Source organism: Juglans microcarpa x Juglans regia, chromosome 1D, assembly GCF_004785595.1.
Source record: "Juglans microcarpa x Juglans regia isolate MS1-56 chromosome 1D, Jm3101_v1.0, whole genome shotgun sequence".
Classification (NCBI taxonomy): domain Eukaryota; kingdom Viridiplantae; phylum Streptophyta; class Magnoliopsida; order Fagales; family Juglandaceae; genus Juglans; species Juglans microcarpa x Juglans regia.
In genome coordinates this window covers 34965680-34984038 of record NC_054594.1, presented here as the reverse complement: position 1 = coordinate 34984038, position 18359 = coordinate 34965680, and the positions used below count along the sequence as shown (strand labels likewise).

The 18359-nt window shown below is 37.0% G+C and overlaps 1 protein-coding gene and 1 pseudogene across 1 annotated transcript; one reads left to right on the top strand and one right to left on the bottom strand.

Annotated features, from left to right (window-relative positions):
- The first annotated feature begins 567 nt into the window (after window positions 1-567).
- Window positions 568-1904, top strand: LOC121237061 (late embryogenesis abundant protein D-34-like). The gene is made up of 3 exons (XM_041133623.1): window positions 568-942; window positions 1123-1410; window positions 1513-1904. The coding sequence occupies exons 1-3, from the start codon at window positions 616-618 to the stop codon at window positions 1678-1680; spliced, it is 783 nt and encodes a 260-aa protein (XP_040989557.1). The 5' UTR covers window positions 568-615; the 3' UTR covers window positions 1681-1904.
- Window positions 1905-3267: 1363 nt separating this feature from the next.
- Window positions 3268-4093, bottom strand: LOC121246952 (annotated as a pseudogene).
- Window positions 4094-18359: the final 14266 nt, after the last annotated feature.

The window sequence follows — 18359 nt, the reverse complement described above, 5'->3', positions numbered from 1 at the left end:
AATGGTATTGAATTTTGTGCAAGTGAAGTGGATGAAACTAAGAACGAGAAAGTGTCAAGAGCCAGAAGAATTAGAACTGATTTTTATTGGCACCAAGTCCATCGTTGTAATCGAGAGAACTCAGAGAACTATTGGCTGTACTGTAAAATATGGGAGTAGAATTTCTTCATGATTTATATAGCCCATCTTCTCCACCGTTCGATGCTTCTTGTTAGCAAAATATTATAAAATATATTCGTAATTTAATTAATCTCAAAATAAACTATGTGCTTTTAGCCAAATAAATCTCGAGGGCTGGGTTAAAGAATTGTTTGGGAAGCCAGATGACTTTAGATAAGACACGGTTGACTCAGCTAAGAGGAAGGCTAAGAAGTTGTCACGTGTAAAAGCAAAAGTACAGCTCAATGACTGATCGATGCTATCCAGCTGCCACTTGTACCGCTATAAACCAACTCTGTCGGGCCTGCTTCCATGCCACGTGTCCTTATAGCCACGTTTCCATTCCTTCCAAACTTCGTAGCACCCATGTGCACCCATGTATATTATTATAACATTCGTTCCTGCATGCTGCTCCCACCAATCTCTGGAATTTTCCCAAGTTTTTCAAGCTCCAAGATGAGCCAGGAACAGAAACGCAGGCCTCAAGATGAGAAAGAACGACCCATCAGATATGGCGACGTTTTTAACGTCTCCGGTGATCTCGCGTCCATGCCTGTCGCACCGCAAGACGCTGCCATGATGCAGACCGCTGAACGAATGGCGTTGGGACAGACACAGAAGGGCGGGCCTGCTGCTGTCATGCAATCCGCGGCGACTCGGAACGAGAGAGCCGCTCTTGTTGGTCACCGGGATTTCAGTGACGTTGCTGGCGAGCTGGGCGTCACCGTTACGGAGAGCGATGTCCCTGGAAGTCGCATGATCACCGAATCAGTTGCTGGACAAGTAATTCATTTTCTGTTGTTTTACAAAATTGTGGTGGTTATTATAAATTACTGGATATGCAGTTAATTCTTTCTGATTCAACTGGCACAAGCGAATTAACACGCATGAGTAGTCTGTAACTCTTGCAGAAGTCGCTGATCACATTGTTTATATATGCATTATTCTTGTTGATCTGGGTAGGTTGTTGGACAGTACGTGGAACCAGCGGCAGTGCAACAAGCAGTGGTTGAGGTTATACAACAGAGTGCAATTACCATAGGTGAAGCACTGGAAGCCACTGCACAATCATCAGGAAACAAGCCGGTGGATCAGAGCGACGCAGCTGCCATTCAGGCAGCGGAGGTGAGAGCAACAGGTACTAATGTTATCACCCCAGGAGGGCTTGCAGCCACGGCTCAGTCGGCCGCAAATTACAATGCGCGAGTTGATCGAGATGAGAATAAGATCAAGCTAAGCGATGTTTTAACGGTAGAACTTTGAGCTATATATCTACTATTTTCAGAATAGAGGATTGAAGGGTTTCCAAGTTTGTGATTCCATCGTGCATGTGTATATATATAAATGTGGCAGGGTGCGACCTCTAAGTTGCCTGCGGACAAGGTAGCGACTCGGCAGGACGCCGAGGGGGTGGTGAGTGCGGAGCTAAGGAACAATCCTAATCTGGCGACTCATCCCGGAGGAGTAGCGGCGTCAGTGGCAGCAGCTGCTAGGCTCAGTGAGAGAGTACTAAATGTTTGAGATTCAACATCAACGAGGCGGCCCCAGAGCGGAATTTCCAAATAAACAAAAAGGCAGCAGTGAAATATTTCCCGCCCGTGTATATATGCAGTCTGGTGGTGCAGCCTACTTGACGTTGAATGCATGTGTATTACTCTCTTGCTTTTGTTGGAAGTGTGAGTTGTGTTGGCATATGGTTAATCCGTAGTGCTTGAAATGCAATCGGTCGTAATGATTTAAGATGACACCAAAATTAAGCAAGAGTATTGATGAGCTTGTCTCTTACTAGGTTACAATATCAATTGTTAGATCTAGATATCGATCATCAGTACTCATAAGATCTCCAAAGATTGCAATCCATGGATTTAAAATAATCAAGAACAGAACAGAATCGCCAAAGTAGGGCAAGCCTCCTTCCCTGTACATGAAGAGATCAATCATGTCGCGAACAAAGGCATCCACAGGGATGGACCTGAATTGGGCTGGGGAGGGGTGACATTGGGGGAAAAGTTACCCTGGATTAATGGGCCAGGACCACAGACGAAAGCATATATATGCAGGCCCAAAGTATCCTACTTTCTAATTAACAGAAGAGTAAATGAAAATGGATTTGATATCAAATTAGGCACAATAAAGATGAATAAAAAGGAAAGAGAGAAAAATGGAAGAGGGACAGAGAGAACAGGTTCGTTGGTGTGTAGGTACGTACATCAAATTTACCGACTCTGACAGTCATCCGGTTCGTACGCCCAGATTATACAAGCTGGAGGATGACCAAATTAGCAGCAGAACTAGTCGGGTTTAGTACCGTTTTACGATGATGATAATCTAATCAAACTTCTAGTTAGTAGCCGTACAAAGAGCATCTAATGAAAACAGCCACCAAAGCTAGACAGAAAATACGGTCGAAAATGCAGACACTGAGAACGTGGGTGGGACCTGAAGTGATTCAAGCACGGTTACACTCGCATGCATGATAAATGGAAGTACCAAAGTTGCACCTTGCATGCCCCGCACTGTCTAATCATAAAAGTCAAAACTCAATAGGGGACCCCACAGCCATTATCTTCTCAATATTAAGAACAGCAAGGACATGATGATCCCGTGAACCATTTTTTTTTTTTTTTTTTTGAAATAATGAATCACGTAAAGTTTGATGATGATCTTAATGGCCTGCAACATTGAGGTCACTCCCCAGAAACCAAATCCCCAGTTTCTGCATTGCCATTTTTGCCTGCATTGCTAGTCTTTTCAACTATAATATATCAGTTTTTCTACGTACAGTCGGTCCGCACAACTACTAAGAAATCGGCTGATACCACGTCAGCTTATATATTAAAAAAAAAAAAAGACAAAAATGGGAAGAAAGACACTCAGAGCTCTTCATATGGGTCGTCTGGTCTTGGTCGTCGTTTGAGTCTCTCAGATCTCTCAGAGTTTGTCTCGTCTGAGTCTTCTTCGGTCTTCTTCATGGGTAGATGAAAAAAGGCATGCATTAAACCCCCGTCTCTTCCATTTACTTATAACTCGGCAGAAATATATGTAGCAATATTCTACAAAAACTGTTATGTGAGGATTGAAGTAAGATAACATCCATAAAAGGGATAATCAGTAAGTCATAAGGGACCCATTGCAATGGACATCGGCAGCATTAGAAATCCTTTGCCTTGGCCATAATGTGGTAATGCCAACAGCATCCACATCTAAATTCACAATATTTTTGGTTGAAGATTGTGATGGAGCAACTTTCTTGCTTGCTTCTTTTCCTCCCTTGCTAGCCTCTCTCCTATCCAAGCATTGTTTTTGTGCAGGATGCCTCCATTAACAGAGTTGCAGTACCGCTTCAGCCATTGTATGAACTCCAAATTATCAAGCGGCCTTCCTTTCACAAGCTTGCTCACCTCGATTTGCTTAGTGATCTTGAGTTTGTTAAAGACGTCCTAAAGAACCTTGTAGTTCTAGATCATCTCGTACTCGCTCTTGGCATCGAAGTTGACCTTGTGCATTGAAACCATCCCTGGATGAACAGCGTCATAAGCTGGCAGTGAATCGCACCGGAACAAGCCTTTTCGACTTTGGAGAGATTGAGTTGGAGTGTGGAGTTGATCCAAGCAAGGATCTCAGATCTGCCGACGAAGTAAGCGGAGTCTATCATTCCGATATTCGTCACCATTTTTTGGTTCCTCAAAGTCACGAAGTAAGCTGCGAAGGCTTAGAAACCAACGATGGTAATGATGTTGAGCTAGGAATCTTGCCCTTTCTCTGGGTTTCTAAGGCCCTAATTCTATACCTCACATAGAGTTTGCTCTCTTCGAAACAAGGAGGATTTCATGGGGAAGACAAAGGTGGGAAGGCAGAACAACTGATGGGAAGACAAAGGTGAGAAGAAGAGGGAGAGGCAGAGCTTTCGTGGCTCGGAAGAGAATGAACTGGAGGGAGACGAAGGGAAGGAGGGCAAAGCTTAAACGATTCGTTTCGTCACTTTTCCCCAGGGGCAGCGATTCCCCCACGCTTATGCAGCCCGACTGCATTAAGCATTTTTCATAATATATAACAATGTAAAATTTAACTAAAATTTGAGATTTTAATTATATTAGAATATCTATAAGTCAAATTTTTTTTAATTTTTTATATTTTTCAAATACACTTTATATATTAATTAATAATTTAATTTTTACTTAAAATTATTATTTTTAATTATTTTTTTCCTCAACCTAATTATTCAATAGTAGGCATTAACAATATTTTTAGAATAAAATATTATTTTAAAGATGAATAGTGACTGGCCAAATTTAGAGAAAGTGATAAATTTACTGTAACTCAAAAGTGAAACTTTGAACTTTTAACTACTCCAATGCAAACTACTTTTAAATTACTTAGCCAAAATGGTTAGGCACTAGTGCTCTAAAAATTTGGATTGATTAGTGCTATAAAGAGCACTAGTATTGGATTAGCTATTTAAAAAGTAAAAAATTGGCTAATGTCACTTTTTTGACTTTTGACTAATCACTCAAAACTTAAACTCCATATTAGATTAGTCATTACATTCTCTATAATAAAAAAAAATTATTAATTTTTATTTTCATTTTTAATGCAATTTTTTTATTTATTTAAATACTTTTTTTATTTTCATTTTCACAATTCAGCAATCTCTACAATTAGCATCTCATCTACCCACATATGATCACAAATTATCCATTCTTGATTCTTCACATTCTATCCAAATATAATAGTAACATATTGTTGCCACCCACATATTATCACAAAATATACAGGAGCATATAGTGTCTAACCAACTATAACACAAAACACATTCTGGCCACATGGAAATCGAAAAGGCTGATCTTGTGCTATGGAAAATAAATCCTGCGAAACAAAAAGAAAAATACATATGCTTTAACTGCAAGGACATGTAAGGGTCATTTGCAAGGACAATGGAAAAGAATGAGTCACCATTGGAGCATAGAGCAACAATATTCAAGAGCAGCAAAACGTAAAAACACCTATGTAATGAAGGAGATTGAAGTAAAACTTAGGTGAAAAACACATATGCAATGAAGGAGACTGAAGTAAAATGAAGGCTCTTGGTGCTTGCAAATTTGTATGTAAAACAGAGCTGTAGTTTGCAAATTTATGTAAAAACAACTATCCAAAGTCACTAAAAAATACGTGTGCAATTTATGAATTTAAACTAGATTCGAATAATGAATCTATTCGGGCTACATCCAGGTCAGACTTCATAATGTATTTAATTATCTCTGCTATGCATTCAGTTATCTCCACAATGTATTTGCTTGGGGAGAGAACTCACAATCACACATTGATTTCTAAGGTTTTGATACACAAAACTGGAGGTTTGAACTAAATTATAAATCAATTCAAAGAGAGAACGTGAGAGGACTAAAACTGTAACATTTGGAGCAAACAAATGGTTTTCAATACCTAGATCCTAATGAACTCCTTTTGATGTTTAACAAATGGAGCAACCAAATGTTGACTTTCCATCAACTCTTTTTGATTTATAGGAAACTAACTTCTGATGAACTAATTCTTTGTTGCAGCTTATAAAAAAAATAATATTCTTTGCTGCTACTTTGTTGTTATAGACTTGACTAATTATTTGCTATAACCTAATTAAGGCATCCATGAGGCCAGACATTTCTCCTTTGTGGAGACTGCACTTCAAGAAAGATGCTGGTTTACTTGCATCAAGCATCTTAACATATTCAAATACATCAATTACGCATCCTACTAAAACAACCTTAATTAAGCAAGAATGCAATACCGGACTTATATTTTGAAAACTTGGAGCATAACAAAAATGATAACTTGAATGTGTTAATGAAATGACAAAAAGGAAGGGATGCACCCCATCACAGCTAGCACTGGCCTGGGTTCATCACAGCTAGCAATGATAGAGGAAATTAGTGGGCTTGGAGGAATACCCTGGCTTTGAACAGAGGTTGGAGAGAGAGCTTTGAGAGGGTATTTATAGATCCGATCTTGAAGGATTTAGGGGCAACAACTCAAAACTTAAAAGTGGGAAGAAGACTCATAGTGGAAACCACATCCCATTTACATGCTCAAGAACATGAATTTCAATTTCTGCAGTGTTGGAATATCACCCATTATCCAAACAAATTTCACCCAGTATGCTTGCACGAATTTCATCCAAATTTCTAGCTTCACAAATTTTAAACTAGAAAAATAAACTATTGAAAAAAAAAACCTAAAACGGAGGAACAAACCGACGAATTTACTGTGTGTGAATAGAAAAAGAGAAATCTAAAGTGTAACACCCCGTTCCCAGAGGTTCACTTAGGAACATCTCCAATAATCAATAATAAATAATCAGAAACTCCACAAAATACTTAACTTATTAGTTCGATCTAAAAATACGTGTCCCTCCGTAGAAATACTAAACAAAAACCTCAATAAAATAAAATAGCATCTCCATAAAGACTCAAATTGTTCATAACTTGATGTACCAAAATAACCGCTAGAGATAAAACTACTAAATATAATCCTCCAAAATACTTGTACCCTTAGCACTCATTCATCTATGATCATCAGACTTTTCCAATATTTTCTACACTTAATCTCCAGCTGAATCATAAAAATATCTGAAAAATGTTATGGAGATAAGGGGTGAGTTATCAACAACTCAGTAAACAGATAACATATGCTAGTATGTAAACATGAGCATTTTCACAGAGTTCAAAATGCATAAACAAAACATTTCAGTTTCAATATGCAAATCTCAAAAATACATATTATCAAAAAATCAGAGCGACACTTCAAACATTTCATATTCAGAAAAAAAAATTTCATATTCAAAGACCCCTTTAGCACAACATGACTAAACATTTTCATCTTATCATATCAAAGTATCATATCATAACAGAGGCCATGTTTAACTCCCGTGGTAGGATTGTGCATTCTGCGGAAAGCCAAACAGAACATAAATTACCATGTTATCAAAGCGATTGCACTCAGAACAGAGACCACTATTATATCTCGTGGTAGAGTCAAATGTCACTATTATATCCCGTGACAGGGCCAGAGGTCACTATTGTATCCCATGACAGGGTTAGAGGTCACTATTGTATCTTGTGACAGGGCCAGAGGTTGCTATTGTATCCCGTGACAGGGCCGGGATACAATATCAGAATCAGAGTCAGAACAGAATCAGAAAGTCATGCCAAAGGTTTTCAGATGTCACATCATATCAAAACAGAGTACTGAAATTCAGATCATTTCACATTTTCTAAAAACAGATTCAAAACATCTTCACGTTACATGCAAATTTATCAAATTTTCATATTCGCTCATTTTTCTCAGTTCAATAACAGAATGTCAAAGATAAGCTCATGTCTACACAAGTCATGCCAGAAAAATATCTTATTCTTATACAGAATTTCATAAGTAATGCAAAACAAATAATTGAGGCCGTTTCAAATTTCTTTTTATAACAAAACATGCATATTTTTCAAAATTGACATTAGATCATTTTATTTCATGCAAAGTCTAGCATAGAAACCCCACTTACCTGAATTTCTTAGCTTAACAAAATTTCTCTATAGTAGTACTGAACAAAAATCAATCGTCACCTATAGAAAATTCATGCAACTTGAATAAATCTCTAATTGAACAGTTACTTCATAATTACACTTGAAATACCTATTTTAATACCTCAAAAATCTAAAATTTCTCTTAACTCTAAAATACCATCACTCTCTAAATTCATCAGTGTCCACTTAATAACTCCTACTAAAACATTAAATCCTAACTTATTTAATGATGTAATCAAACTAGAAAATTTCATACTAGAAAATATATTTATACCAAAATATTTTAAATTAAACAGCAACTTTTATTTAATAAAATAGATCCTATCTAAAGTGTTTAAAAATAAAATTACTTCATTATCGTTTACTTTTGAAAGAAATCTTTACTTCAGAACAATTTAAATTACTTAAATGATTTCTGTAAACATAAATAAAATAGAGTCTACTAATACATATTAAAATTTTAAAACACGCTGACACAGCTTGTAACTCCAAGGCTAATAATGTAACTTCATTTAAATTAATATATGCTTCACCAACTATACGGTAAGCTTCAGTCGAATATTTGTTATTTGAAAACATGTTCATAATACGTGAAATAAGGTTTACGCAATAGAGGCTCATTGTGAGGGAAGGGAACGTGCGACGGCGCAGGGAGCTGGTTGAGGTCGGCGATAGGGCACTAGGTGAGGGAGAAAATGATGAGAGAGAGAGAGATACACAATGTGAGAGAGCAAAACGTGAGGGAGAGAGATGAAACTCACTGTGAGATGCGACGGACTGAGGGTGGCACAGACGAAGGTTTCTGTGGCTTGTCTAGGTGGTTTTCGGCGAGAACGGTGGCTGTCTTACCTAAGCAAGAAACCAAAACCATGCAATTGAGCACTCAATCGAAGTTAATGTTGGGCATAGAGAAGAGAGACGCAGTTGAAGCTGGCTGAGGGTGCGTGAGACGACCAATCACGAGGAGAAGGATACACGTAGTAATGGTCTGGATAGGGGTTGACGGAGGCGTCACTTGGCTGGGCTGCATTGAACGGCGGCAAGAAGAAAAGAAAACTGCTCTGTTTTCAAGGACTAAAACAAAGGTATTATCAGTGTTTGTTTGATCGTGGAGGAGGCAGGGTGGCTGGGCAGTGGGAGTTGTTCCACGGTGGCTGAGAAAGGGTGCAATGGTGGTGGTGTAGGGACGGTGCTGTGGGGGTGGTAACGCAGAGATAACGGCAGGGCTACGTGGGGTTCATGGTTTGCCAACAGGCTGTGTGGTGGGGCTATCACACGGTGGTTTTTGAGTGGAAGAAAAAGGCAGTTACGTGAATAAGGTGATTCACTGGAAAACAAGTTAGGTTGCTGCAACTTCTTTAGCAGGAGAGAAAAACGTTTATTTATAGAGTTGATTGGAAAAACCTAGATGAGAACAAAAAGAGGGTAACCATGCCTGAGTGACGTGCATTGCATGAAACATGGAACGTGCCTAATGTGGAAATTGGTTCTAACATATTTAATGATTCTAACATAATTAGCAAGCCCAATAAAAATATATTTGACATCTATCAAAAATAAAATTTGGGCTCGTAGTCCATTCCAAAAAAAGTGCTCATTAATCTCAAGTGGGCTTTTCATCTGTAAAAATCCATAATTTTTAGATAATAGTTTGGTGCTAGACCCAGGTGTTACATAAAAAAAAACAGAGATGAGTATTTGGGAGGGAAAAAATTGTGAGAAGAGAAGTGTAGTGAAGATGTTACCATTCGACTAGAGGAAGAGAAAATACCAAAAGATTTATTTGCTTGATCTCCTAGAATTTGTGATGGTAGAGAAATTTTGCTTCTGTAAACAGGTATGGAGAATAAACCCGCACAAGGAAAAGTAAAGGTGAAGATAAATTGCCTGAGAAAGACCAAAAGCTACAGAAGAAAAGTATTATTTGGTTGAGGTGAAATAATAATAAAATAATAGATAGTCTTGCTACACTTCACTTCATATTTGAAGAAGAGTGTTTGCGTTACTATAGATGAAAACTTGGATGACCCTCTTTGGCTAATCCAATGCCTTGGTGTGTAACCACTCCAGTTTGGTTTGGTTTGGTTTGATTTTAGACAAATTTTGGATTCGAACCGGTATATACTGATTTTGCATTTTCAAAAACTGATACCAGCACAGTAGATAAAGTGTGGTCGATTTGCAATTATATGCTGGAATGGTCCAGCAATTATTGGACATTTATATTCATATCAAAACCCAAAACCCTCTTTAATATTAGATAGCAAAATTCATCAGGACAATGACTCTTATTAGTATATCTGAGTAGTTGACGACAAGTTGACTGAACTGAACTTATATATACATACTGTCCATCATCACCAAACTCAACCAAATTATGGGAAATAAACTACAATCACGTATGCATTAACGTACAGCCCACATAATAAATATTCGGATAGCATTAAGCATGTCATTCAGCTTCTTATTCTCTATAGACAACATGAAAAATACTTCCAAAAGACCATATATTATGCTCGGATAAGTGTTATGTAACTAATATTAAATGAGTCAACTATGACCATATATGAAACATCATTATTTTTTAGAGGAATTATATTTGCAGGGCATATTACATAAGTTAGTAATACGACAACCAGAGGAGGAAGATTTTAACAATAATTCCCAATAAGTTCTTATAAAGCAAAAAAATAATAAAATAGAATTTGGGATAAAAAAAAAAAAACCAACCTGTTCATTCTCCTTACTATTAGCAAAATTCATGACCAATTCCAGATCCAAAAATAAAAGTACTGAGTGTTAGAGGCTCAGTTAGATGAGTTTTCTATCAAGCCATCAATGACTTATATTTGATATAGTGATACCCAACATTTTCAATCTAAGTTATTTCTAGTGCTTTCTCACCAACCAAACAGACGATGAAAAAAAATCATTGAAAAAATGAACTAAGCAGACTGTACAAGCAAATAGATATGTACAACAACATAAAAATCATAAAACAAATATAAATACATAAAAAAAAAAAAAATCATTTCCAAAGCAAAATCATCCTAGAGACTGTACGTGCAACGGTGTGGGAGAGAAATTTCCTAAATTTAGAGCAGGAATAATCGTCCAAGATGAGGGAGAGAAATGCAGGAGAGAGGATTCAAGAATAGAAAATACCAAAGAGAAAGGGGCTGTGTGGCAGCCCCTGCATGCAAGATGGGCTGTGTGCGACGGTGCGAGAGGTGAGGGGAGGGCTACTTGAGCGTGGCTGTATACATACTAAAATTTATAGTGTATTATACTATGATATTTAAACTTGATATATATATATATATATTAATATATATAAATATTAGTAATACACTAATACTATTAGTAGATAGTAATACTATTGGTATAGTACTATATGTTAGTTATAATATAGTATTATTACTAATACTATAGTCTATAATGGTAACATATATGCTACTAATAATATATTAAACGATGGTTAGACACACTTTTTTACATGAGTGTATATGATCAAATGTATAGAAATGTATTTATCAAAATTAATATATATTATCATACTAAATAACTATAGACTATACCAATACTAATAGTAATATTAATACTAAAAATATATTATAGTGATATTAATACTCTATATAGTTATAGTGATATTAATACTAACATATTAAGTTAACTATACTAATATACATATATTATACTATAACTCTTATAATATATTAATATATACTAGTACTATATATTATACTATTATAGTGTTACTACTAGTACTACATATAGTGTGTGTGTAATATTATAGTGATATAGTGATACTAATACTATATGTTATACTTTATGGAATACAATAATACATTGATACTAAATTATTACTAATATTATATATTATACTAATAGTGATATTAATACTATATATAGTTATAGTGATTAGTATAGCTATATATTAGTATTAGTTATGGTGATTTAATATAACTATATTAGACTATTAGTATTAGTATAGATTTTAGTATTAGTTATAGTGATCAGTATAACTATATATTAGTATTTATTATAGTGATTTTAATTTAGTATAACTATATAATAGTATTAGTATAAATATTAGTATAACTATATCACTGACAGTATTAGTATACTAATACTAATAGTATTACTATTACTATAGTGATATAGTATTAGTAATAGTATAACTAACACTATAGTGATTTATATAGTAATTTATGTATAGACTTAAAGTGGATTACTAATAGTATTAGTATTAGGCCATAAAATGTAATTAATATACTAATGTATATTGGTATTACTAATGTATTTATTAAAAGGAATATGTTGAGAATTTATTAGGCCATAAAATGTAATTAATATATATTTTTTATATTTAAAACATATGATCAAATAAATGTTCATATTTAAGATTAAAATTTTATGTTATAAATTATAATGTAACATTATTTCATATATAATTGTATATATTATATATAAAAAGTTATATATAATATATTTTATATTATATATAATATTAAAAATTAATTAAATATATATATATATATATGCAAACTGGTCCAGTCCAGTGCCAAAAACCATAAAACTGAAACTGGACCAGGTTTGGCTGGTTTTTAAAATAGAAGAACCAATCCTGGACCGAACCAACCGGTCCGGGCCGATTCAGCCCAGTTCTCCGATTCTCTAATTTATTCTTACAACCCTACCAATACCAGCTGATTTTGAATAAAATTAGTTATTTTATGTATTTTACTAGCATTTGGCTACTTTCTCTAAGTTTGATGATGACCCTAATGGCCTGCAATATTGAGGTCACTCCCCAGAAACCAAACCCCTAAGAAAATGAAGAAAAGAAAGAGGCAATGTTTTCTGTAATACTTTGCATTTCCATTATGTATAGCTTACAGTGTGTATGTCTCTTTGTATAGACATCAGTACAAGTATGAGAAAATAATATAAAAGGAAATAAACGGTTAAAGCAGTGCTGCACTACTAACAGAATACAGACTAAGGAATATTTCCCGAATCTTCTATAGCTGAGGTGGATATGGCTGAGTGAATTTCTTTGGTAGTGCACATGCATTGCTCTTTGGCTGTGCACTTGTATTGCTTAGGTTGATATGCTCCCTCAAGTCCATTGGGGTGTCTAGCACAGTGAGACTCTACCTAAGTGAGATGAATCTGTCAGCAACTATAGGCTTGGTGAATACATCAGCCAATTGATCTTTACTGCTGCAAAAAGATACTTGAAGTGTCTTGGCAGCTACTCGATCTCGAAAAAAGTGAAAATCTATGTCCATGTGTTTTGTACGAGAATGATACACGGGATTTGCTGTTAAGTAAGTTGCTCCTAGATTATCACACCCCAAAACAAGTGGGGAAGAGAGGGAAAAATTGAGTTCTTCGATGAGTGTTTGGAGCCATATCAATTTGGCAGTAGCATTGGCTAAGGCTTTGTATTCAGTCTCAGTGCTTGATCTAGCAACAATATTCTGCTTATGAGAACTCCAAGAAATAAGATGTCTACCACGAAATATGCAATATCTTCTAGTGGAACGTCTATCATTGGGGTAACCTGCCCAGTCAGCATCCGAATAAGCATGAAGAGAGAAACTAGACTGACATGGAAAAAAGAGGTCATGGTTTATGGTAGACTATAGATAACGAAGGATACGTTTAACTGCTGTCCAGTGATTGATTTTTTGTTCATGCATGATTTGACAGACCTTGTTTATAGACAAAAGAATTGGCAGGTCTGGTCAATGAGAGGTATTGCAGACTTTCAACCACACTTCTAAATAGGGTGACATTGTCAAACACAGGAGTATCAAATTTGGACAGTTTGTTTGAAGTAGACATAGGTGAAGAAATTGAATTGGCTTCAAGCATGTCAGGTTTTTTTAGGATATCCAAAATATATTTCCTCTGAGATACCAGGATTCTATCATACAAATAATCAATTTATAAGCCTAGGAAATATGACAAGCACCCTAAATCAGTAACTAGGAAAGCATGACCAAGATCAATGATAAGAGATTCTACGACATAGGAGGAAGATGAAGTAATTATCATATCATCTACATAGACAAGGATGAAGGTGCATAGATCAGATTGATGAAGAACAAATAGAGAGGGGTCTCCTTTGGAGGCAGAAAAGACATAGTTGAGCAACCACGAACTCAATTGTGCGAACCATGCACAGGGGGCCTGAATTGCCTTATTGAGTTTGCAGACAAAATCAAGGCGTTGAGGATCAACAAACCCTGGTGGTTGTTACATAAACACTGTCTCGGTTAGGTTCCCATGGAGGAACGCATTTTGAATGTCAATTTTCCGAAAAGTCCACCACCGAGAAATTGCAATAGATAGAATTAATCAGATGGTAGATGGTTTAACAACCGGATTGAATGTCTTTATATAATCCACTCCGTGTTGTTGATGAAAACCCTTCGCAACGAGCCATGCTTTCCATTGCTCGATTAAGCCATCTGCACGTAACTTGGTCTTAAGGACCCACCTGCAACCAACGAGATTAGAAGCAGAGGAAGAAGGGACAAGTGTCTAGGTGTGGGTTTTAACGAGAGCATCAAATCACTGAGTCATGGCAGAGCACCATTTGGGAAATTTCAAGGCAAGTGTGAAAGAAGTTGGTTCATTGGGCATAACTACAGTGGTCATGAGGCAGCGACGTTGTGGATATAGAATAGAACCATCGGTATATAATCTGGGTCAAGAAGAGTCGGTGTGAGACCTAGTAGTTATTTAGGAATGTGGAGGAATTAAGGAAGGCGAGTGAGGAGGAATTAAGGGTGGTGCCGAAGGAGAGATTGAAGCAGAGGTTGAAGAGGACGTGGAGTTAGGTTGATTCGAAATTGGGAAAGATTAGAGACGCACGGCTGTTGGACCTAGTGAAGGTTGATGGACTGGGCCAGGAGAAGGGGAAGGTAGTGGGCCAGTAGAAGACGGAAGTAAAGAACCAAGAGAGGAATGATGAGGAAAGGGAGAAGTGGAGGGTATTGGGCCAATAATAGAATGAGGGAAGCATGGGAGAGGAACAGTGGAAGTAGTGGGTGGGCTAGGCCGAGTAGAAGGAGAAGAAGTATTGTGAAAGGGGAAGATATGTTCTGCAAAGGTAACATCGCATGAGATGTACATGTGTTTGTGGGTAAAATCTAGGCACTTATATCCCTTGTGAGATGAACTATACCCTAGAAAAATACAAGGAGTAGACCGAAAATTCATTTTATGGTGGTTATAGGTCTTAAATTTGGCCAACATTGACACTCAAATATTTTGAGAAATTTATAATCAGGGGGTTTATGATAAATCAAAAAATATGGAGATTTATTTTTAAGGGCCGGTGTGTGAAGTAAGTTGATGAGATATGTTGTCGTTTTAAAAACATCATCCTAAAAGGAAAAAGGGAGTGATGTTTGAGCAAGAAGAGTAAGTCTGGTTTTCATGATGTGACGATGTTTGCTCTCAACAAGCCCATTTTGTTAATGGGTGTGAGGACATGAGAAACGATGAGAGATGCCTAGTTGTTTACAAAGATTTGTTAAAGGCCGAAATTCACCACCAGCATCTGTTTGTATGGAAATAACTTTGGTATTGAAAAATCTTTCGGCAAAGGCAATGAAAGAGGTAAAAATTGCCAATACATCATAATTATATTTAAGAGGAAAAAACCATGAAAATCTAGTAAAATGGTCCACAATAGAAAAATAATAACGAAATCCATTCCTTGAAATAAAAGGGGATGGGCCCATACATCGGCCCAAAGTTTTTCTAAAGGCTTTACAAACCTGGTGGAACCTTTTTGAAAGGGAAATTGATGAGACTTAGCTAATGGGCAATCGAGACAAGTGAAAGGAGAATTAATGGGAATCAATGGCAAACAACTTATGTGCACTATGCGAGACACCAAATCAAGAGAGGGGTGACCCAAGGAGTAGATGAAGACAATGGTGAAGAGAACTGGTATAGGCCATCATGAAGAGATCCGCTGGTGAGGAGCGTCCCCATCGACTTGTCCTTAACTAAAAAATAGCTTGAATGGAATTCAAAGAAACATGCATTGTCAGTACAAAATTTAGCAATGAAGACAAGATTCTTTGTAATGGAATGAGCATGAAGAATATTAAAAAGATGAAAAGAAGAAGAGGAGGTATGAAGAGAGAAGTCACCGATGTTACTGATTGGCAGCCTATTGTTGTTGCCCACACGAATCTAGTCAATCCCACTGTAAGGTGCTGATGATATGTTAAGTTGGGAGAGGTCATGTGTAATGTGGTGGGTCACAGCGAAGTCGGGGTACCAAGTGGGGTCAAGTATGGCCGAGGGAGAGGTGTAATGGGCAGAGAAGGAGTTTGGGGTGCGAACTGGTAGGCATGATCAAATTGATAATGGCATTGAAGGGCGATATGGCCAGGTTTATTACAAACTTGACAAGTGAGTCTTTGTTGGTTATAAGGTGGAGGATTAGAGGTAGGGTGGGAAGAAGGTGAGTTACGGCCTCAGTGATTATAGAACCTGTTTCGTCTGTTGTGAAAAACAATGACAATTAAGTAAAAGTAAACATGAAAACAAGCAATCACACACGATACAGTATTTACGTAGTTCGGCAAATTGCCTACATCCACGGGAACTGCAGAGGTTTTTTATTTCTTGAGAAATCACAATACAATATGTGTGGGACGGCTACTGTTCACTCTGATTATCACAAGTCAAACCAAAAAACATATATATATGGTCATATTCGCTCGAGCGGCGGGTCGAGCCCGTATCGAGCGAACATGTTTCCTGCAATCGCTCGAGCCATGTGTCGAGTGGCTCTTCAAGTGAACTCTCTGACTTCCCTCCGATCGAGCGGTATGTCGAGCGAACTCTCTGATTTGCGTTTGCTCGAGTGGTCTGTCGAGCTGTCTTGAGCGAACTCTCTGACTTGTCTTTGCTCGAGTGGCTAGAGACTCCGCTCGAGCGGTGTGGACTAGACTCCACATTACTCAACATCGTCCTCTATTAAATCGACCACCTCAGTAAGGTGGTCTTCCACATTGGTCACGAGAGTGTCTAATACTCGAGTTTGCAGAGGGCTCAAAAGGATTGGAAGTGCTGCTGCTGTGAGAAAAATGAGACATTTGGCTTTTTTGAATCAAGAGCAGATGATATAATTCATGAGAGGTAATGGGCTCGGTTCGAGTGGTTACAGAGGTGATAAAAGATTTGTATGAGGGTCCAATTCCATTCAAGAGATAGGTCACGAAATCTTTATCAGGGAGTGGACTTCCAATGGCTAAATGGGTGTTAACCAACATACAAACCTTGCTGAAATAGTCTGAGATGGTTTGCTCACCACGAGACAAGTTGGTGAGTTGGAAACGAATCTGAAATTCTTTAGCTTGCGAGTGGGAGCTAAACATAGATTCAAGAGCTAGCCAAAGCTCATGGGATGTAGTTGTAGAGGCAACATGACCAATGACCGATTCAGTGAGGGAAGAAAAGAGAATATTGAGAATTAACTGATCAGTCTATATCCAAGAAAGATAAGAGGGATTGGGTTGAGTGTCTAAATAAGAAGTAGGAGAAGAAGAAGCATTTTGTGTAATTAAGAGAGTGGGAGAAGGAGTGGTTTGAGTACCATCAACATAAGAAAACAGATCTTGGCTTCTCAAATATGTAGAGATTCAACCTCGCCTCGCCACAAGAGTTAATTATCTGAGTTGAGTTTGATGGTGACTATATAAAAATGAAGATAAAAAGGAGGGAGGAGGGGGAGAGAGGAGGGAGGTGTGCTGCGGTTGGTTGGTTCAATGGCCATGGTGAGAAGGAGGATCAAGGAGAAGAGGACGAAGGGACTGCTAGTCAGCAGCTCTGATAACCCCCAATTCTGCATTGCCATTTGCCTGCATTGCTAGTCTTTTCAACTATAAATATATAACAATGCTGCGTGTACAATTGTAGTATCTGCAGTTGCTTTGGATTATGAATTTATGATGATGAAGGAAAATTAACAAGCGAGCTAGCTAGTCATTTCATGGCTTATCAAGAAAGTACGTAGTGCTGAAAGTTAGGCCCCGCATGCAAAGTTAAGCAGATCATTAATGCCAGGTTATAATATACGCAAACGTCAAAACTACTTGACAAGTAATAATACCTATCTAGCTCGAATAGATCTAACGTGAAAGTACAAGGCATAAACTCGATCGAAAAACTTGAAGGCAAAACTTCTTCTAAGCATTATGAAAAAGAGAAGTACGTTCATCATGTATAATTGCAAAAGTTCAAACCCAGTACTACAAAAGGTTTTGAATGACATGACGATTGTTAGAGCTTGGACGTACATGCATATATATATATATATATATATATAACTGATTGGATCTGACAATTACATCATGTACATATCCTGCATATTGTCTTTGCATTCTCACTCCAACCAACCAAGTATATTTCGGTTGAGCAATGATTCATACAGTAATTTTTTATAACACTTAAGTGTTATAATACATATATAAAATATATTATGAAACATAATATCCATCATTTTAATAATATCCATCTTTTCATAATATATTTCATAAACATAATTATGAAATATATTATAAAAAATATTATGCGTATCATTTTTCATTC